The 22943-nt window shown below is 38.5% G+C and overlaps 1 protein-coding gene and 1 non-coding gene across 10 annotated transcripts in view; both read left to right on the forward strand.

The window, feature by feature from the left end:
* Positions 1-22943, forward strand: part of UBR2 (ubiquitin protein ligase E3 component n-recognin 2) — a 125345-nt gene that overhangs the window by 87352 nt on the left and 15050 nt on the right. For 2 of the 9 annotated variants that reach the window (XR_013534213.1, XR_013534215.1), the window contains exons 27-40: positions 1975-2084; positions 2197-2277; positions 2611-2789; positions 3249-3448; positions 5547-5640; positions 6680-6821; positions 8814-8917; positions 9579-9657; positions 13024-13172; positions 13590-13645; positions 19294-19390; positions 19636-19703; positions 21585-21720; positions 22315-22405. Coding sequence is in view for 4 of the 9 variants with exons in the window: in XM_035295658.3 (XP_035151549.1) it covers positions 1975-2084; positions 2197-2277; positions 2611-2789; positions 3249-3448; positions 5547-5640; positions 6660-6821; positions 8814-8917; positions 9579-9657; positions 13024-13172; positions 13590-13645; positions 19294-19390; positions 19636-19703; positions 21585-21720; positions 22315-22405 (1606 nt within the window). In the remaining 5 variants the exon portion in view is untranslated. Of the gene's footprint in view, positions 1-1974; positions 2085-2196; positions 2278-2610; positions 2790-3248; positions 3449-5546; positions 5641-6659; positions 6822-8813; positions 8918-9578; positions 9658-13023; positions 13173-13589; positions 13646-19293; positions 19391-19635; positions 19704-21584; positions 21721-22314; positions 22406-22943 lie in introns of all 9 variants that reach the window. The other 7 variants (XR_013534214.1, XR_013534216.1, XM_035295658.3 and 4 more) reach the window with 4 other exon arrangements.
* LOC118153253 (U6 spliceosomal RNA) lies at positions 7548-7654 on the forward strand. Its single transcript, XR_004742509.1, has one exon. It is a non-coding gene; the product is annotated as a U6 spliceosomal RNA (small nuclear RNA).

The following is a 22943-nucleotide window of genomic DNA, read 5'->3' on the forward strand; positions in this document are numbered from 1 at the left end:
ATTCAGTGTTTTTTAGTCACTTATAATTATTCCTTTTGATGCTCAAATTATGCCCATTTTGGTCAGTGGGAGTTGATTTAGTCAGCTTCTGTCTCCTTTTCACTCAGCCCCATTAGTGTTTGAATACCACCTCACTTTCTGGCCCAAAAGATGCCCAAGCTCATCTTGTACTTTCCCTGCCTCAAAACTGTAGTCAGCCATTCACTGAGGTGTTTTTAAATGAATTTATGGTGCTATGATAGGAGTTTATAAATGCTTTGATTGAAAAGGATTATTTCTGTAACTGTGTTCAGTGCCATTTCTTTCTAAATGATAACTGTGAGAGTTACGTTGCCTGGGGACAGGGAAGAAGTAATTCTGTCTGCTGCTACATCTCTAGTTTTCCATTTTGCCCTCATCCAAATAAATGAGAGAAAGAGGAGGAGCCACCTTTCCCCACTGAAGACCATTCTTGGTTGCCAGTTTTTCCTGTTCTTTTTCTCTACCATATTGTTTCTATGGATTAATATAGTGTTTTTTGCTTTCTTTGCTTCTCATGCATTTATTTTAGGATAACCACACAAAATATTCCCTAATTTCTTTTCTTTTCTTTCTTTTTTTTTTTGGAGATAGAGTCTCCTTCTGTTGCCCAGGCTAGAGTGCAATGGCGCAATCTCAGCTCACTGCAACTTCTGCCTCCCGGGTTCAAGCAATTCTTATGCCTCAGCCTCTTGAGTAGCTGGGATTACAGGCACAAGCCACCACACCCAGCTAATTTTTGTATTTTTCATAGAGCCAGGGTTTCACCATGTTGGTCAGGCTGGTCTCAAACTCCTGACCTCATGATCCGCCCTCCTCTGCCTTCCAAAGTGTTGGAATTACAGGCGTGAACCACCACGCCCAGCCGATACTCCCTAATTTCATTCACTCATCACTATAACACGTTAGGTTCTTTGCCAGGTGCAGTGGCAAAGGCTGGGAGACTGAAGCAGGAGGATCACTTGAACCCAGGAGGTGGAGGTTGCAGTGAGCTGAGATCTCACCCCTGTACTCCAGCCTGAGCGGCAGAGTGATACTCTGTCTCAAAAAAAAAAAAAAAAAAAAAGATACTAGGTTCTCTCTTACTTTCTCTTTCCGTTAATTAATCATTTTCCCTCAACATTATTCTTATTTGTCTTTAAACATTGTACATAAATTAAGATAAACAATTTATTTGCAAAGAAACCTCTCTTATCTAGAGTCACATCCCTAATGCACCTTATCTAATTTTAGATTTAATGGAATATTAGAGATCACATAGTTCAATCTCTTCCCTTCTTAGGAAAAAGGAACATTTTTCCAGAATGGGCAGCACCAAAATCAAGAAAATCAATAATCAAACATTTCTGGCTGTAGACTAATAGAAAATATGGACTCGACTCTTTTATTCAGATAAACAGTGAATTCCTAGGGGAAGAAATTCATTTTATTCTGAATGTAGTTTTTATTAAAGGCAATGGTCAGAGCAAATAGATATATTTTTAAATATATACCTCTTATATGGTATATATGTAAAAAAATACGTATTTATTTTTACATGGTATATATGTAAAAAATATACCTCTTAAATGGTATATATGTAAAAAAAATACATATATTTTTTTTACATATATACCTCTTAATGCTAATTTATTTTCTTAGACCTGTAAAATCTCAGGTACACCAATTATTTTTGGCCGAATTTATATATAATTTTGCTAAAGGGATGTTAAAATAATCATTTGCTATAAAAAGTCACTTTTGAATGCTTAACTAATTTGAGTTGTTAGCAACTTGTTTGTAAAGGACAAATATGTCATATTCTCAAGAAGTATTGAAAATCTCTATTTCAGTAGAGCCATAATCAAATTATGGGCAATAGGTATTATAAGCAACTGCATTTATGATCCTGTGCATAGGAATAAGTACTATGAAGCGTTAACTATTGTTATTGTGCCTTTTATTTTTCTGCCATAGAACCTGGTGAAGCGCCCAAAAACTCTCCTAGCATACTGGCTATGCTAGAAACACTACAAAATGCCCCCTACCTAGAAATCCACAAAGACATGATTCGGTGGATATTAAAGGTAAAATTTCCTAGTTTGACTGCTTTTTGTGAGAAATATTAAATATTTGTTATGTATACATTGTGATAATGTTTTATACAGGATACTGATACTTTTATTTTTTTTTTTGTAGACTTTTAATGCTATTAAAAAGATGAGGGAGAGTTCACCTACCAGTCCCATGGCAGAAACAGAAGGAACCATAATGGAAGAGGTATAAAAAGTAAAGTGTGATAATACTAAAAAATTATAGCAAGTTCAGTGTGAACAAATTAAACGTATCTGCAGTAACGTGGCAGTTGATGTTACTCTCACAACATTTAAATTCCAAGAAATGTGCCACTATTTATCTCTATTTGTTGTAACTATTTTTTGTCTGCTTTTTTTCTTTAAAACTTGTTAGATCAATTTGTCTTTTCTCTTGTTTAAATAAGTGAGATTACAGAATAGTTTTTAAATTGGTATTTACAATAAAGATACTTCTGCTTTGGAAAAAAAAAGTACATTTTAGCATCTCATGGACTAATTGAATGGAGCATAATTTCAGAGTTCAAGAGACAAAGATAAAGCTGAGAGGAAGAGAAAAGCTGAGATCGCCAGATTGCGCAGAGAAAAGATCATGGCTCAGATGTCTGAAATGCAGCGGCATTTTATTGATGAAAACAAAGAACTCTTTCAGCAGACATTAGAACTGGATGCCTCAACCTCTGCTGTTCTTGATAATAGGTAAAAAAAAAAAAAAAAAAATTAATCTCTTGACCAATTGTTCTCCACTAGGGGCAGTGTTGCTTTTTTTCCTTGTAAGTATACTTTTAATCCTAAAGTAATTTAGTAGAATTCATAGGTAAATTTTGTGACCTCCATTTCGAAGATTTAGTCTTAGAAATCTCTGGATATAGATATGGTAATTCCTGTGTACACCTAGTTGGTATTTTCTGCAGAAGACCTTGGACATTCATGAAAGAATGAGTACATTATACTCAGTTACCTAGAGTATGTGGATCTGTGTTGCATGTTAGATTACTGTGAGGATTAAAAGAGATGGTTTTGATACAGACCAAAGACTTGACAATCCAAGTTATCAAAACCATGTGCTGAATATGTACATACCTGTGGTCTGCTATCTTATGATTCTACAGAAAGATTTTAGGCTCCTTCCGTATATTCATAACCTTTGTATTGCAGCCCTGTGGTTTCAGATATGACACTTACAGCCCTGGGCCCCACACAAACTCAGGTTCCTGAACAAAGACAATTTGTTACATGTATATTGTGTCAAGAGGAACAAGAAGTTAAAGTGGAAAGCAGGGCGATGGTCTTGGCAGCATTTGTTCAGAGATCAACTGTATTATCAAAAAACAGAAGTAAATTCATTCAAGATCCAGGTAAGTCATAGCTAGATCCTCATCTTCCCTATTAATAACAACAGCCAGTTAATATGGTTGATGATACATTGAGATTTTTTTTAAATCTTGAGAATAACTCCATTCCAATGCAAGAAAAAATTAAAAATAAAATAAAATAGAAAAAGAAAATAGCTCCATAGACTTGGGTGATGTCTTTGGCAGGTAACTTAGGCAGGAATTCCCCACTTGGCAGATGTGGAACCACTGCAGAAAGTTATATGAATCACATAGCTGATAAATAGCAGGGATTCAAAGAAAAGCTTTTCTTTGTGATATAGCATTACATACTTTGGCCTTTAACAGTCTCCCATCCTTCAGTACACTTATAAAGTCCTGGTAGTTTGTTGACACATTGAAATAATTATTTTGTCTTATTGATAGAGCCAGAGTAGAATCTCCTGAGAAAAGTGATGGAGAGTTAGCTATGTACAAGGCAATCCTTGAGCCAAATTCTGACTTAGAATAGTAATACCACCACAGATTGTGTATCTGTATATCAAAGCAGGTTCTTGAGATACAGTTAACCATGTCGAATAGTTGAGGACTCTCTTTCAGCAACTAAGGGAGTAAAACAGGGAGATCCAGACCGGACATGATTGTGTCCACCACAGACACATTTATTTCTCTGCTTGTAGGTTGTGCTCTGTATGCATACCTAGTAAACTTCTTGAGAGTAGGAACTGTGTCTTGGGAATTCCCAGAGCACTTCTTTAGCCAGTGCCTTTCACATTGCAGAGTGAAAGGAGGCTTGAGAGCATACTTGTAGAATTGTCTTCTCTGTGTTATGAAAGTCTTCACACCCTACTTATGAAAGATTAGTCTGCTTCATCTTTAAAATGATCATTTGGGCTGGATGTGGTGGCTCACACCTGTGATCCCAGCACTTTGGGAGGTCAAGGCAAGTGGATCACCTAAGGTCAGAAGTTCGAGACCAGCCTGGCCAACATGGCAAAACCCTGTCTCTACTAAAAGTACAAAAAAAAAATTAGCTGGGTGTGGTGGTGTGCTCCTATAATAAAGGTGCACTTGAGAGTGTAGGCGCCCTTGAGAGGCTGAGGCACGAGAATTGCTTGAACCCAGGAGACAGAAGTTGCAGTGAGCCGGGATCGCACCACTGCCCTCCAGCCTGGGCAACAGAGCAAGACTCTGTCTTTTAAAAAAAAAAAAAAAAAAAAAACACCATTATTTGAACTACATGCTTTATAAATTTCATTCCAGGCCAAAGACAAAGTTGCTAATTTTATTTAATTTGTTACTTCCTGAAGAAAAAACATTAGCTAGCTGTAAGTGGATTTTCTAAATGCTTTCACAATTTATATCATAAAAGATTTTCTTAATGCTTTGACATTTGCACCGTTCTAGTGTTAAATTAAAACTATTAAAGCAAATTAGAAGTAATTCTTTCTAGGATTATACTAGTTTATATAAATAATTCAAAAAATTTCAAAAGAAGCCAGACATCCATTCCGTTTTTCTTAATTTTTCATCGCCTTTGAATATAAAAATTAGCACCAGGACAGAAGCCTCTGAATTACTTTTTTTTTCCCCCCCGCATCTGATCCGGTATGTGCTTGTATTTTTTGTTGTCACTTTGGCTCTGATACGATTATTCTCTGTTTGAGTGTCGTTAGGCAGTCTGTCCTCTAGGGAGCGCTCCATTATTGCCAAAACATTTTTATTAGAGATCATTGTAACCCAGCTGCCCTGAACATAAGGGAGCCCCATGAAGAGAGTATCTCTTTTACCTTGAGCTCAGGATATAATGGAAGGAATTGGAATGTCTCAGTGCCCTGAAAGTGTGAAATGTTCAAAAGATTGGATATACTTAAATTCATAGTTCAAATTTCAGTTTACAATTTGAGAATGTTTAATTTCCTGTGGATTGTGAAAATTAAGACTCCTGCTTTCTAAATAATCCAAGGTCTTGCATAAATTATTGATATCACAGATAAAAAGGAATAAACTAGCATTTCATTTCAAATTTACAAGTCTTTATCAAAGATTTTACAATTTAAAGTTACACATTTGTTATAGGAAAAGTAAATTATTTGCTTTTTGTTTTTGTTTTGTAATGCAGAAAAATATGATCCATTATTCATGCACCCTGACTTGTCTTGTGGAACACACACTAGTAGCTGTGGGCACATTATGCATGCCCATTGTTGGCAAAGGTAATTTATATTTTTGATATTTGTCAAAAGAAGTTTATCTAAGGGCTCAACATTTTTTAAATAGAGGGAATTTTATTCTAGAAATGGGGAAAGAACTAAAATGTTGAACAAAAATTTCTATATCATTGCTTAACAAATAACAAAAGTTACTTGCCTTGTCATAGATGTAAAGTATGTTAGATATATTTTTAAATTTAGCTTTATATCCAAGTCTCTTCTTTATCTTCCAAAGAAGAAAGTAGATCTATCTGTGTCAGTCTGTGGATGAAGAAAAGGGTTTTTACAGTAGGATAAGCAATAGAAGGGTATTGTTGTCTTTCTTTGGGTCCAGGGTGGACAACTCTTGATTCCACAGATGTTAGTACTTGCTTTGTTATTTTCCTAAATTGTAATGGCTCCCTGTGATAAGATGACATAGTCCTAAATTTATTCTACCTTGGGGTTTCTGTGCTTCTACAAAACCAACAAATCAATAATACTATTACTCTAGAACTGTGCTCACCCAGGTATGAAGTACCTCTAACAAACAGCCACCACGCATGCCTGTAGTCCCACCTATGTGGGAGGTTGAGACAGGAATCACTTTAACATGGGAGGCAGAGGTTGCAATGAACCAATATCGTGCCACTGCATTCCAGCCCTGGTGACAGAGCAAGACGCCGTCTCAAAAATCAAACAAACAAAAGCGCCACCAGCCTTGGGGAAGTGGCAAGAGAACAATGGCACCAAGAAATATTTGTTGCTGCTTTGTGAATGCTTTTTTACATTGCATTCTTTTTTTTTTTTTATTTTCTCGTTTTAGACCTTTTAATCCATTTTGATTTTTAAAATCACTCAAAAATCACTTTAAAAATAATTTAGTTTAAAATCACTCAAAAATCGTGTTAAAAATAATGATGTTAAAAGATTTTCATTTTTGAACTATTTGTGGAAACAAATTATTTAAAATGTTGGAGTTTGTGGCTGTCATTTATATAAATTACCATTGTTTTGATACCTCATGTTCTCTAATTGTAAAGGTATTTTGATTCCGTTCAAGCTAAAGAACAGCGAAGGCAACAGAGATTACGCTTACATACAAGCTATGACGTAGAAAACGGAGAATTCCTTTGCCCCCTTTGTGAATGCTTGAGTAATACTGTTATTCCTCTGCTGCTTCCTCCGAGAAATATTTTTAACAAGTAAGTTTTGGCTTATGACAACTTAGAGCAATAGTTTGCTTTGAAGATAATGAAATTATAAATCAGGGAGGAAAACCTAGTCTAGGCAATTGCATAGTGTTTTCCAGATACTTTTCCAATTTTAGTCATTTCTTCTAGCAGACCTGCGGAATATGATTCTAGTTTTTAGAGTGGAACAGGCCAAAAATTAACAGTGTCTAAGCTATAAAATTTCTGTATATTCATGAAAACCAAGTATCTGGTTTATTTCTAGGGACTCTACTTTGAATATCTCCCATACACTTTTCAAGAGATGCTCAGTAACTGGTAGGAGGAGATGGAACAGCTCAAAATGACTTTATAGGACAGTCTAAAATTTGAATAAAATTCTTTGCAATTTGCTGGCCATTCATACTTTTAAGAACCAGGCAAAAAGTGAAAATCTTCTGGTATATTTTAAATGGAAAATCTCAGCTGGGCGTTGTAGATCACATCTGTAATCCTAGCACTTTGGGAGGCCAAGGTGGGAGGATCATTCGAGCCCAGGAGGTCAAGACCAGCCTGGGCAACGTAATCTCTACAAAAAGTAAAAAGTTAGCTGGATGTAGTAGCATATGCCTATAGTCCCAGCTACTTGGGAGACCCAGGTGGGAAGCTCACTTGGGTCAAGGCTGCAGTGAGCTTTGATTATGCCATTGCACTTCAGCCTCAGTAACAGAGCAAGACCCTATCTCAGAAACAGAATAAGTGCTTGCTTCAGCAGCACATGTACTAAAATTGGAATGACACAGAGAAGATCAGCATGGCTCTTTCACAAGGATGACACGCAAATTCACGAAGTGTTCCATATTTTTAGCTCTTTTAGAATTTGTCTAGCAAACAAAAAAAAGAAAATGGAAAATTTCTTTAACTTCATAATTTTTTGGATGCTTTTAGTTAGGAGTATGGGACACAGTCATTTCAAATATGGATTTGATAATGTCTGCTATGCAAATCTGAATTTCATTTCTCAATGTAGAATTATGCTCTCTGCCTTGCATGTACAAATATTAAGTTATGTGAATATAAATGATCCATCTCTGTGTTGTTTGTTACTTGGATTTAGTTCAAAACAAAGTCAGTTTTTCCTTGTCAGTTTTAGGAGTTAAAAATTATGGTGTCTTAGTCTATGCTACCACAAAATGTTCTTCAAATATTAGTAGATTTGAGTGTAAGCTCATGCTTTTTAATTATAAAAGAATATCATGGTACTGACTTAGCTGCATTTGAACTGATAAAGAAATTAATTATAGTTAGATTGAGATTAACTGTGTATAAGAAGAAATCACCCTTCTTGGATTTCACCTGCCACTATATTGGTCCACTTTTTGATTTTTGCCCATGAGATTCTATTATGGTTTAGTCATATTTGAATACAGTCATAAAAAGAACACAGGCTTTGGAATGTGACAGAGCCAAGTTTGAATGCTAGCTTTGTCCCTTATTTGGCCTTAGTCAAGTTACATAGCTCTAAACCTCAGGTTCCTCATCTGTAAAATGGGGACAATAATACAATCTATTACAAAATATAGGAATACAACCTATACAAATAATACAGGAATACAACCTGTGCAAATAATAATACAACCTAAAACAAAATGTAAGGGTATTTTGAGGGTTAAATCTAATACCATAGGATAGTTGCAGTAAAATGATTTACTAACTGCCTGTAACATAATAAGCACATGGTAGATATTAATAGTGATGGCAATTGTGATACATAAGAAATTTTAGCAAATTCCAGTACTGAAGAGTGAGATTTTTAATACAGTGTTATTACCATCATATTGACAAATAATATATTCATTTCCATTGGCCAATATCCTGATTTTTTTAAGGCAGCAAATTTTCCCTTATTCTTTTTGTTTTTAATATTTGGAGTGTGTCTAAAATATGCCTATGATCATTTAAGGAGTCTTTTGTATCTTAAGGAACAATAATAAAACACTAAATACTCTCTATAATCTTTTCTAGCAGGTTAAATTTTTCAGACCAACCAAATCTGACTCAGTGGATTAGAACAATATCTCAGCAAATAAAAGCATTACAGTTTCTTAGGAAAGAAGAAAGTACTCCTAGTAAGTTCTGGTAACCTGTTTTCATTTTTCCCTAAAGTTCGAGGTCATCAGAAAATGTTTTTCCAGAAGAAATTGTTTAAAAGTAAAACCTCCCATTTAAAATTTTGACTCATTCTAATTTTCCTTGTCTTAATAAACGAAATTTGACTTCACTGCATTACTCCTTATTCCTTAAACACACAAGCTCATGTGAAGTTTATAATAAACACTTCTCACTTATTCCCCCATTTTATTGAAGAGCTTCTGGAGGTGGGGGAGATGTAACTGAGCATTGCAGAGCTAGCTTTAGTTCTCGGTGAGCTAACTCACCTTACTGTTGGCATTCCCAAAGGCTTCCCAGGTTTCATAGACCATGCACGGCACTTATGACCTTGTGGGAATGTAATATGAACAGGATTTATATCACTGGTTTTCATAGGAACAGAATAGCTACTCATGTTTTTGTTGTAGTGGCTGCACTATGAGGAAAAGCCTAGATAACTGAAGAAAGGGCCTTGGTCAACTAGAGCAATAGTGTTTTCATGTTTCATATGGTTGTTATGCCAGTTTTTAGTAGAGAATTTTTTTCCTATTGTTTTTAATTTCTTTAACCTATATGACCATACTTTATAGGAATATTGTCATCTATTGAATAATGGTACAAAAATGCCTGTTTCTATAGATAATGCCTCTTCAAAGAATTCAGAAAATATGGATGAATTACAGCTCCCTGAAGGGTTCAGGCCTGATTTTCATCCTAAGTGAGTATATTATTTTATTCCTTTTAAATCTAACCCATTTGAAATAAATGATTAAGTCAGCAGTTAGGAGGAATATGATTTGGCAAGCAAGGGAGCAAAATGTTATAGGATACTGATCTTTAGTTCTAACGTTTAAGCAGAGGCTGAGACAGGATAGTGTGAGCCAGGAGGTGGGGGCTGCAGTGAGCCTTCATTGTGCCACTGCATTCCAGTCTGGGTGACAGAGTGTGACCCTGTCTCAAAAACAGCAGCAAAAAACGTTTAAGCATTACGTGATGGTATTTATTGCTGTACATTGAAAAAAATCTAAGAGCCACGTGGCATGTTTAACTCTCACCTCTTTCTCCCAGTCGGCATTGCTGACCCCCCACCACACCCCTTTCTCTACCTGGCTCTCCTTGACAACATCTAATCAGCACCACAGCTTATTAAATGTGCAACTGCGGACAAATTGCTTGACCTCTCTGTACCTCAATTCCCTCATCTGTTAAGTGAGGATAATTCATAGATGTTATTAGAATAAAGTGATATAATGTGCCTAAAGCTACCTGGAACCTGTGCCTGTTATGTACTAAGTAATTCAATAAATACAGACCTATAAGACTTGAATAGAAAATGCATCAGGCCGGGTGTGGTGACTCCCGCCTACAATCCCAGCACTTTGGGAGGCCAAGTCAGGCAGATCACTTGAGGTCAGGAATTCAAGACCAGCCTAGCCAACACAGTGAAACCCTGTCGCTATTAAAAATACAAAAATTATCTGGACGTAGTGGTGCACACTTGTAATCTCAAAGGGTGCACAGTTAATAAGCTGTGGTGCTGATTAGATGTTGTCAAGGAGAGCCAGGTAGAGAAAGGGGTGTGGTGGGGGGGTCAGCAATGCCGACTGGGAGAAAGAGGTGAGAGTTAAACATGCCACGTGGCTCTTAGATTTCTTTCAATGTACAGCAATAAATACCATCACCCTTGCAGTCAAGATGGGGGACAGCTGTCACTTCTCTTGGCCCCACTCCTCTTATTTTCTGGATTGAATGTTTTCCTCTTTCTTAAATACTTGCTCTTTTTGCAGATTCCTAAGAAAAGATACCTGGAAGATATATTTTCATGTTTGAAAATATGTTCATTTTATTCATATGCCCAGTTGATAGTTTGGGTATAGCATTATAGGTTAGAAGTAACTTTTCATCTAGATTTTGAAGCTATTATTTTACTAAATTTTATATCCATTGAGAAATTAATACCATTCTAATTCCTGTTCCTTTGTAACTATTTTTGTTTTTTGTTTGTTTTTTGAGATGGAGTCTTGCTCTGTCACCCAGGCTGGAGTGCAGTGGCAAGATCTTGGCTCACTGCAACCTCTGCCTCCCCGGGTTCAAGCGATTCTCCTGCCTCAGTCTCCTAAGTAGCTGGGACTACATGTGTGGGCCACCATGCGTGGCTAATTTTTTGTATTTTTAATAGAGACAGGGTTTCACTGTGTTAGCCGGGATGGTCTCGATCTCCTAACCTCGTGATCCCTCCACCTCCGCCTCCCAAAGTGCTGGGATTACAGGTGTGAGCAACCTCACCCGACTCTGTTTTTGTTTTTCTGAGACAGGTTCTCACTCTGTCACCCAGGATAGAGTGCAGTGGTGCGATCTCGGTTCACTGCAACCTCTGTGTCCAGGGTTCAAGCAATTCTCCTGTCTCACCCTCCTAAGTAGCTGGGATTATAAGTGTGAGCCACCACACCCAGCCACTTTTTTTAAATTTTTTTAGATATGAGTTCTGTCTACATTGTTCAGGCTGTCCTTGAACTCCTGAGCTCAAGCAATCCTCCTATCTCAGCCTCCTGAGTGGTTGGAATTACAGGCGTGAGCCACCATGCCTGGTTCCTTTGTACCTCTATTACTTCTCTTTTTTTTGAGACAGAATATCGTTCTTGTCACCCAGGATGAAGTGACAAGATCGTGCAGTGGCACAATTTCAGGTCACTGCAACCTCCACCACCCAGTTTCAAGGGATTCTCATACCTCAGCCTCCCAAGTAGATGGGACTACAGGCATGCGCCACCATGCTCCACTAATTTTTTGTATTTTTAGTAGAGACAGGGTTTTACCATGTTTGCCAGGCTATTCTCGAACTCCTGACCTCAAATGATCCACCCACCTTGGCCTCCCAAAGTGCTAGGATTACATGCATGAGCCACTGCACCCGGGCTAATAACTCTGTTACTTCTGAAAACTATTAAAATATTTCTCTTTATCTCTTTAGTGTTCTGACATTTTCTGTGATATTTCTTGCTATATGAATCTTTTTTTATTCATGTTGCTAGGCTTTTAGTAAACCTATTGAATCTGAACATTCATATCCTTCATTTCTTTTTTTCTTTTTGAGATGAAGTTTCACTCTTGTTACCCCGGCTGGAGTGCAATGGCATGATCTCAGCTCACCGCAACCTCCGCCTCCTGGGTTCAAGGCAATTCTCCTGCCTTAGCCTCCCGAGTAGCTGGGATTACAGGCATGCGCCACCATGCCCAGCTAATTTTTTGTATTTTTAGTAGAGACGGGGTTTCACCATGTTGACCAGGATGGTCTCGATCTCTTAACCTCAGGATCCACCCGCCTCGGCCTCCCAAAGTGCTGGGATTACAGGTGTGAGCCACCACGCCCAGCCCCATATCCATTTCTGAGAATTTTTTATGTTGTTTCTTAAATAATGTTCTACTGGATTTTGTTCTTTGAGGTAGTTCTATTAGCTCACTGTTGGACCTATTGAACTGATACCCTAATTTCCTGTAAGTGAAACTTTCTACATTGTCTGTTTTTCCTGAGTTCTGTTTCTCTGCTTCTTTGTTTTGGTTTATCTCTTTGATGCTTTCCTTAAATGCTTATTGGTCCTTGGATAACTTAAGCCAATGAGCATAAGAATACCTGGTGGACAGATTGGAGCTTGCTGACTTGTAAGCCTCACAGTAAAGGTGCTCAGGACACGTCCAGTCTTTTACTTGGTGACCCCCAAATGTCAGTGTGTAAAAACAACTTTCCCCTGAGGATTGTTCACTGGAAAAACTAAACTCTGTGGCAGGGGGTATACACTGCTGATGTTCTCAGGATGGGAAACAGGGTCAAGGATCTCACTGTTTAGCCTGTAGACCTTTGCCCAGCACCCTGCTTTCAGCCTGTGCCTCACCCCTGCTACATCAAAGAGCCTAACTCCTCTTGGGCAGGGGCAGTTTGCATATCTCTAATCACTTTGCATACAGTTACCTCTGGATACATGTTAAGTGGTTCAATTTCAATATAGCAAGAAGCTGTTAAGAAACTGAACCATTTGATTGATATGTGCGCATTGTTCTGAGCTAATTTTACACATGTTTACTTCAGGAACCCTTATTCTGAGAGCATAAAAGAAATGCTAACGACATTTGGAACTGCTACATACAAGGTGGGACTAAAGGTTCATCCCAATGAGGAGGATCCTCGTGTTCCCATAATGTGTTGGGGTAGCTGTGCATACACCATCCAAAGCATAGGTAAGAGATTTACAGCTGTTCCTCTGTAAGTCACAAGCATTTGTTGATATGAATTATGTATAGAATCGTGTTTTTAAATGAAGTGTTTAAAGTGGGCAACAGTATGAAGAAATAATAATAAAAAGACTGAGAAGCAAGAAATGTAGTGTACTGACAAAATACTAGATTGATAGTTCATAAATTAACCACAGCAACAGAGAACTCTTGGTGGTGGTTATAGCTTCTTGTCAGTTGAAGAAATGTACTGTTCATTTTTACTCTGTAACCAAACTTAATTCTTGTGAAATGACTTTGAAGATTCTGAAACCTGACAATATTGTACTGTCTGCAGAATTGGGTTTTTTTAACCTTTTAAAACAATTATATTAAAATGTACATAACGTGAAATTTACCATTTTAACCATCTTTAATTCGTAGAAAGAATTCTGAGTGATGAAGATAAACCATTGTTTGGTCCTTTACCTTGCAGACTGGTAAGTTCTCAGTTTATTCAATTCATGAAAGGATGGAATGGAAGTTAGGTGGTTCTGCTTCTTTTAATCTCATGGACCTGCAATAGTTACTGCATGCACTTCTGTCATAGTAAAAACCCATTTTCTGTAAGGATATTGAAGAAGTAACATTTGTGGTTTAGTTTTTCTTTTAAATAAACTTCATGAGACCAGGTGCAGTGGCTCATACTTGTAATCCCAGTACGTGGGAGGCCAAGGCAGGTCACAAGATTAAGAGATCAGACCATCCTGACCAACATGGTAAAACCCTGTCTTTATTAAAAATACAAAAATTAGCTGGGCGTAGTGGCGTGCCTATAGTCCTAGCTACTTGGGAGGCTGAGGCAGGAGAATCGCATGAACCCGGGAGGTGAAGGTTGCAGTGAGCCGAGATCGCGCCACTGCACTCCAGCCTGGCAACAGAGTGAGACTCCATCTCAAAAAAATTTTTTTTAATTAATAAAATAAATAAACTTCAGGAAATAACTATACCTCTCTTTTCATTCAGAGCTCTTGGTGAAGTACTTGAAAATATGGAAAACTAAAACTAGAGTGCTTAGTCTTGAGTTTATAACACTGTAAATGGAAATATAAAACAACACACATTTAACCATCTTTTAAAAGTAACATGTATAAATAAGCACAAATTAATGTCAAACTGAGCACATTTAATGCCAAGGAAAACAAAGGAGTATACAGTCAAAGCTTGCTTGTTTTCACTTTGTAGCTAGTATCTACTAATGTCATAAACTTCCTGCTGTTTAAGCTTTCAATCATAAAAGTGCTTTTGAGGCCAGTCATAGTGGCTCTCACCTGTAAATCCCAGCACTTTGGGAGGCTAAGGAAGAAAGATGGCTTGAGCCCAGGAGTTCAAGACCATCTTGGGCAACATATTGAGACTCCATCTCTACAAAAAATTTTTTTTAAATTAGCCAGGTATGGTGGCATGCATCTGTAGTCCCAGGCACTCAGGAGGCTGAGGTGGGAGGCTCACTTGAGCCTAGGAAGTCAAGGCTACAGAGAGCTATGGTCCCATCACTGTACTCCAGCCTGGGTGACAAAGTGAGACCCTGTCTCAAAAAAAACAAAAATGCCTTTGAGAGCAAAATCATCTCATTTTATTCATGTAGAATCACCTGGAAGATTTGGGGGGATTGTTTTGTTTTTCCTCAAATAGAAGTTGTGAAGAGAGAGAGAGAGAGTGCGTGCGCGCGTGTGTGTGTGTGTTTAATGTCAGGCCCTGACACAGATCAGTTAAATCAGTTTTTGAAGATGGACACTAATATTTTTTAAAAGTTTCTTAGGAGTTAGGATTGAGAACCAGTGATGTAAGGACCTAACCAAGAAACAAAAACCAGTATAGAAAATAGAGTTACATGGGACAACTTATCAACTAGTTTTCTGGCTTTTGTCATTGCACACACCCAGTCTCTGGACCCTTATTTATTTATTTATTTTTAAAGCATCTCAAGGCCTTTATTGTTTCAGGACGATAGCTTCAGTATCAGACGTTCTCAGCTAGAAGTTCTGCATTAAAAATCTCTTTGGAGTTTGTAAAAAATATAGATATCTGGGCCCCTGTGGACTTACTGAACTAGAATATCTAGAGATACGGCCTGATTGCATTTTTTTTTTTTTTTGAAGGAGTCTCTCTCTATTGCCCAGGCTGGAGTGCAGTGGCACAATCTCAGCTCACTGCTCACTGCAACCTCTGCCTTCTGGTTCAAAAGATTCTTCTGCCTCAGCCTCCCAAGTAGCTGGATTACAGGCATGTACCACCATGCCCAGCTAATTTTTGTATTTTTAGTAGAGACGGGATGTCACCATGTTGGCCGGGCTGGTCTCAAACTCCTGACCTCAGGTGATCCACCTGCCTCAGCCTCCCAAAGTGCTCGGATTACAGGTGTGAGCCATTGCACCCAGCCCTGAATTGCATCTTTATAGTAAATCAGCAGAATGGCAATTCATATCAGTCTTAACTATGATACGATCTATGATCAATATTGACGATGTTTTTTGCCACACTAAGAGTTAGTGTGTCGATTATTGAAAAGACAGGTATATAGCATAGAATTTTATCTAGTTTTCAAGGCAGTTTTATACATTTCTTGATTCTATATACTTCAGACTACTTTGGGATACTCTTGCTGCTACTGCATCTACTTTTTTCTATTAATATGGTTTTGTATTGATCGTTTTACATTGATTAACTTTTTCTGGTTTTTTCATTGATTAACTTTCACATGTTAAACCAATCGTGCATTCTTGAAATAATTTCAACCTGTTTATGTATATTATCCATTTTTATATATCACTGTATTTGATTTGTGATATGTTATTTTTTATTTCTTACTTTTTTTAGAGACAGGGTCTCACTGTGTTGCCCAGGCTGGTCTCAAACTTCTAGGCTCAAGGGATCCTCCCACTTAAACCTTCCAAAGTGTTGGAATTACAGACATGAGCTATTCCACACAGTCGTGTGATGTTTTGTCTAAGATTTTACACCTATGCATATAAGAGACATTGGCCTGTTTTTTTTCTTGTAAGATTTTGGCATCAAAGTTATACTGGCCTTATGAAATGCAGTCTAGGCAGGGCGCAGTGGCTGACACCTGTAACCCCAGCACTTTGGGAGGCCAAAGTAGGCAGATCACCTGAGGTCAGGAGTTCAAGACCAGTCTGGCCAACATGGTGAAACCCCATCTCTACTAGAAATACAAAAATTAGCCAGGCATGGAGGTGAGCACCTGTAATCCCAGCTACTTGGGAGGCTGAGGCAGGAGAATCATTTGAACCGAGGAGGCGGAGGTTGCAGTGAACTGAGATCGCACCATTGTACTCTAGCCTGCACAACAAGAGCGAAACTCTGTCTCAGAAAAAAATAAATAAATAAATAATAAAATGCTCTTTAAATTTTTTAATTTAATTTTTTAAAGTATATAACTATTAGGGTGAACAACTTCTGTTTTCCTGACTCCACTGTTAGGACTTATGAATAACTGCATTCACTCCTCTATCAGAGGATAAGGGATCCCATTACCCTTTCTTCCATGTGGTTTGGAAGAATGCCCATCTGTGGAATCCATCTCTTCCCCATCAGTGTCCTCTCTTCTTTCTCTCCATGCACTTCCTCTGTGGATGAGTGTGCTTAGTTATCCTCTTATTCCTGCTCTCAGCGTTGCTTCCTTCAGTCTAGCGCCCTAGCTCTTTGCTTCCTTTCTTTGGCCAAGTTATTTTAAAGCATGTTTTATTTTATTTTACAGATAATCTATGTGGTGAAAAATGTTTAAATACAGATTTTAAAAGAGAAAAAGCAGTTTTTAATTTCATATCATATTTCATATTCTTAGAGAGCGAGAGAGAGAGTGTGTGTGTGTGTGTGTGTGTGTGTGTGTAATTTTACGCACACCAACAGTTCCTTTTTTTTTCTCGTTTTGGAGACAGAGTCTTACTCTGTCACCCAGGCTGGAGAGCAGTGGCACAATCTCAGCTCACTGCAACCTCTGCCTCCTGGGTTCAAGCAATTCTCCTGCCTCAGTCTCTCAAGTAGCTGGGACTACAGGTTCACGCCACCACACCTGGCTATTTTGTGTTTTTAGTAGAGACAGAGTTTCACCATCTTGGCCAGGCTGGTATTGAACTCCTGACCTCAGGTGATCTACACGCCTCAGCCTCCCAAAGTGCTGCGATTACAAGTGTGAGCCACTGCACCCAGCCTGGATACCTTATTTAGTCTGGGCATTCACATTCAGTTGGTCAGCAAAGTCTGTCAGATTCTTTCCATTCCTTCTACTCATTTGGTTCAGCCCCATATCATTTCTTGCCTAGATTATTGTAACCGTTTTTACCGAGAGTCTCACCCTTCTCTAATACATTATCAGAGGATTTCCTCCAAAAACAACCCTAATCATATTCTTCATACTTCTACAAACTTCTTAACCTATTTCTCCATTATCACCTCCTCCCAGTTCCTACCCCTGTGGTCCAGACTTGTAGAATCACTACGAATTCCTCAATGCTAGTTCCCAAGCCTTGCATATTCCATTTCCTCTGTCGAGAATGCCCTAAGCAGACTGCTACTCTAAGATGCTGTTCAAGCTTTCCTTTCCCTGAGAAAGCCCTCCAAGCATGTACTGTGAGTTAGAGTTCTCTCGTCTGTGATGTCTGCCTCCTTCCCCACTTTCTCCCTTTCCCACCCCCAGGGTTTTAAGCTCTTTGAGAACAGGAGGAGGGAGAATTAGTTTTATTTGAAGATCTTCAGAACCAAGACCTAGTATATATAGTAGGACCTCAATTTTTTTTTTTTTTTCGAGATGCAGTTTCGCTGTTGTTACCCAGGCTGGAGTGCAATGGCGCAATCTCGGCTCACCACAACCTCCGCCTCCTGGGTTCAGGCAATTCTCCTGCCTCAGCCTCCTGAGTAGCTGGGATTACAGGCACGCACCACCATGCCCAGCTAATTTTTCGTATTTTTAGTAGAGATGGGGTTTCACCATGTTGACCAGGATGGTCTCGATCTCTTGACCTTGTGATCCACCCGCCTCGGCCTCCCAAAGTGCTGGGATTACAGGCTTGAGCCACCGCGCCCGGCCAGGACCTCAATATTTATTGAACCACACAACATTACAGAAAATTTGGAAAATGAAAAAATAAGCAGGAAGAAAATGTCATCAACTTATCACGTATCCATCTTTTTCTATTAGCATATTCATGCTTGATTACAATTGGTACTCACATGTAGCTTTGTTTCTGCCTTATTCTTTAAATCAAGAGTTTTCTTATTATTGCTTTTTAGTCCTCGTAACAGTTTTTAATCGCTCCAGGCACCCTCATTTGTGCCCCCATTTTATTGGATATGTCCAAATATCTCTTTAGGATATTCCAAATATTGGGGAAACTACATTTAGAGAGTCTCTTTAGGATACTCTACATTTTAAAGAAAAGTATCCACATTTTAGAATATCTCTGTAGGATAAACATAAGAAATATATGTTTTAGAGTATCTCTTTGGGATAAAAATAAAGAAATACTGCATCACATCTTGGCTTGTTTGTTTTTTGAGATAGAGTCTTGCTCTGTAGCCCAGGCTGGAGTACAGTGGCGCGATCTTAGCTCACTGCAACCTCCACCTCCGAGGTTCAAGCAATTCTCCTGCCTCAGCCTCTCGAGTAGGTGGGACTGCAGGTGTGCACCACCATGCCCAGCTAATTTTCTATTTTTAGTAGAGATGGGATTTCTCCATGTTGGCCAGGCTGGTCTCAAACTCCTGACCTCAGGTGATCTGCCCATCTCGGCCTCCCAAAGTGCTCCAATTACAGGTGTGAGCCACCACTCCCGGCCTGCATTTTCATCTTGAGAGTGTCTCTTATATTCTGTGTTCTTTTCTTTTCTAGAGAAAGCCAGCAACATGGTGGCAAAGAGATAGGTTTCATTTATTCAGCATACACTTAGACATTTCCCATTTCATTTATCCTGTGTTAGAGACATGTCATTGAGATGTCATAGATTTAGTTCCATACCATCTAGAGTAGTTTCATTGTGCATCCAGCTGTGCTCTGAACTAGCATTCCTGAAAGACAACTGCTTTATATGTTGGTTTTTTGTTAATTGTGTTGGTTTCTTTAATTCAGGATGACTGTCTTAGGTCACTGACGAGATTCGCAGCAGCACACTGGACAGTGGCATCGCTTTCAGTGGTGCAGGGACATTTTTGTAAACTTTTTGCATGTAAGTATTAATACATTTGTAATGCATGTTATGGCCATTTCTCATCCTCTGATACTTTGTTTTTAATGGTTCAGCTTCTCTCAATAATGAATTAAATATTTAGTAGTACTGGTTTTCTTATATGTAAGCTCTAGCTTATAAATTCTTACGTATCTTGCAAGAAGATAAATTTAAAGCAGATCATACGCATTTTAACATATGTTGTCATATGAAATATGCTAATGTATTTTTCTTTAAATCTCTAGCATTGGTGCCTAATGACGGCCATGAAGACCTTCCATGCATATTAGATATTGACATGTTTCATTTATTGGTGGGTATTTTGCAGTTTGTTTGAACTTCTCTGTCATATTATGTAACTTTACCTTAGGTTTGGTGAGCAGTGTAGTGACAGACAGAAAGGAGTTATCCTATGATTTCCTTACCCTTTCTGAGTATAATTCTCTTATGAGATACCTCAAAAAGAAAATATTTAGGAGCTTCGTTGAGAGACTTGACCTCATTGTCAAGACATCCTCTGTCTCTTATTTTGCTTTGTGACTGAGGTCAATGTTTTAACCTCTCTGTGCTTTTTAACCTGTAAAGAGATAAAAACACCAGCAACAGGCCGGGTGCAGTGGCTCACACCTGTAATCCAAACACTTTGCAAGGCCAAGGTGGACGGATTACTTGAGGTCAGGAGTTCGAGACCAGCCTGGCCAACATGGTAAAACCCCATCTCTACTAAAAAATACAAAAAATTAGCTGGGCGTGGTGGTGCACACCTGTAATCCCAGCTACTCGGCAGGCTGAGTCAGAAGAATTGCTTGAATCCGGGAGGCGGAGGTTGCAGTGAGCAGAGATTGTGCAACTGCACTCTAGCCTGGACAACAGAGTGAGACTCTGACTCAAAAAAAAAAAAACCAGAAGCCCTGCTGCTGGCCCATACAGTGCTTTTGTACATTTTGTTGAAAATCTGGCAGATACAGCCCTGTGGTCACACTACTTAGCAGCAGACACCCCCTTGTAATTCAGGGAAAGGTACGTATGTCTTCTGAGCAGGTACATCCTGGTGCTAAGACACACAGCTATCCAAATAGTGGGTGACCAAATTTCAGCCCCACCTCAACTGGGTTCCCTTGCACAGGATACAGAGTGTGCCACCACACCCAGCAGCCCCAAGTGCTGTCTCCTTATTCTCTGGACCTTAGATTCTGCGCCTTTTAAGTTAGTTAGTGCCTACTTCATATGACTATGTGAGAGCTCAATGAGTTAATCCATGTAAAGCACTTAGAGCAATATATTCCTAATAAATGCTGGCTGTTACTGTTCTCATTGCTGCAACTAATACCACCACCGCTTATACTGCCATACAGCTAGCAAGAGGCCAACAAAGCTAAAGCCAGCATTTGTGTACCTGTCAGCTTTTACATATATTCACACTTACATCTCTACTGTTTACGTGAACATATTATGTCTACCTTACCAATAGGAAACCTGAGGCCTGATCAGAGTACATTTGTGTAAAAAAGTTCATAAGAGGAGGAGGTAGGATTCATATCTAGATCTTTGTGTGTCCAAAACCCATGTTTTTTCAAGTGCCTACTCCCTGGAAAGAGTTCAAGTATTGTTTTTATTATTATTAACAATAGCTATGTATAGAGGACCTACTGGATTAATGAAGTCATAGTGCCCACCAAGAGTCCTGTAACTCTTAAGTCTTCATAGCCAGTCCTGTTGGATTTTCTAACATGCATACCCTTTCGTTAAGAACAAAGATTTCTTAAAGGGAGAAGCTGTACTCAGGAGAGATCACAGTAAGAAAATGGAAATGTGGCTGGGTGTGGTAGCTCCTGCCTGTAATCCTAGCACTTTTGGAGGCCAGGACAGGCAGATCACCTGAGGTCAGGAGTTTGAGACCAGCCTGGCCAATGTGGTGAAACCCTGACTCTACTAAAATTCCAAAAAGTTGGGCATGATGGTGCATGCCTGTAATCCCAGCTACTTAGGAAGCTGAGACAGGAGAATCACTTGAACCCAGGAGATGGAGGTTGCAGTGAACTGAGGTTGCGCCACTGCACTCCAACCTGGGCAACAGAGAGTCTGTCTTTAAAAAAAAAAAAAAATCAAAACAGAAGTAAAAATAAGAAGATGGACATGTGCTTAGCAGTGAAAGGAAGGGCGATCTGTCTGATGTCCTGTGTTTGATGCCTAGGTGGGCTTGGTGCTTGCGTTCCCTGCGTTGCAGTGTCAGGATTTTTCAGGGATCAGCCTTGGTACTGGAGACCTTCACATTTTCCATCTGGTTACTATGGCACACATCATACAGATCTTACTTACCTCATGTACAGGTAACTTGCCTTTTTGTCAGCTTCTTGAAGGAAATCCTTGAGTTTTCAGAGTTTAAGAAAAAAAGTATTAGAGGAAAATATTTGGATGAAAATAATAGATGAATTATAATTAGGCTACCTTGTTCTGTGTATCCTCATATGAAAAGTTTGAAACATTTCTTTCTCCTATTAAAATTTCCTAGTAATGTGAATGTTTCTATTTTTTTTTAATTTTATAAGTTCAGTAATGTGTAGGATAGTAATTAAATTGTTTAGAATCTTATGTTTTAGATTGCCAGTTTTGTTTTAACTTACATTTGTTAATGCCCACATGAGTTCATCATTAAATTATGTTTTGCATTCAAAATTCCTGTTTTTCGTATACTTTAAGACAGTATGTTTATTTGGTTTTATTTAAAACATGCCAGCTGGTTGTTTGGTTTGAGGGAGATCAGTACTGTGCTCCCACTTGAGGGATGAAAATTTTGCGTGTTTTCTGGGAACATTTCATGTTACATGTGAGTTTATGTATATATTTGCGTGCTTACTGTCTTCAGTCCTTTTGACAACACTTAACTGGAAAATGCAGAGTACTAGTATTTCCTTACTTTTCAGAAGAGAATGGCATGGATCAAGAAAATCCCACTTGTGAAGAAGAATCAGCAGTTCTTGCTTTGTATAAAGCACTTCACCAGTATACGGGAAGGTGAGTTATCTTTACATAATAACACATTTCCCTAAATGTTGCTAGATGATGATAGCATAAGAAAGGAATTCGTTTGTTAATTCGGGGAAATTGTTGTCTGTTGACATATTTTTAAAAAAAGATGTGGAGTGATCTGCAGGACTTGTCTGAGCTATTCATATACTAACATAATTGGAAATCTGGGAGAAAGGTGATAATATTCAGAGCTTCCCACATTTATTTGGCTGTGGAACCCTTCATTTGCTCAGAGGATCTGACAGACTAGAGGCTAAATCAAATGTACTTTGGAAAGTTGCTGTTCTACGACTTATGTTGTCTCATTGGGAATGGGAATTTAAAACTGCAAATTAAATTGGCATAATTTGTTTTTAAGGTAATATTCAGTAGTGGCAGGAGTAAAATGAAATTATTAGAATTTCATGTATGGTTAGTCATGATTTGCTACAAATAGCAATTCAGTGGTTTGCTTAGCTTTCAACAGTGTATGTCAAGAACTTGTAGGCTGGGTGTGGTGGCTCACACCTGTAATCCCAGCACT

The sequence above is a fragment of the Callithrix jacchus genome, chromosome 4 (genome assembly GCF_049354715.1).
Source record: "Callithrix jacchus isolate 240 chromosome 4, calJac240_pri, whole genome shotgun sequence".
NCBI classification, from domain to species: Eukaryota; Metazoa; Chordata; class Mammalia; order Primates; family Cebidae; genus Callithrix; species Callithrix jacchus.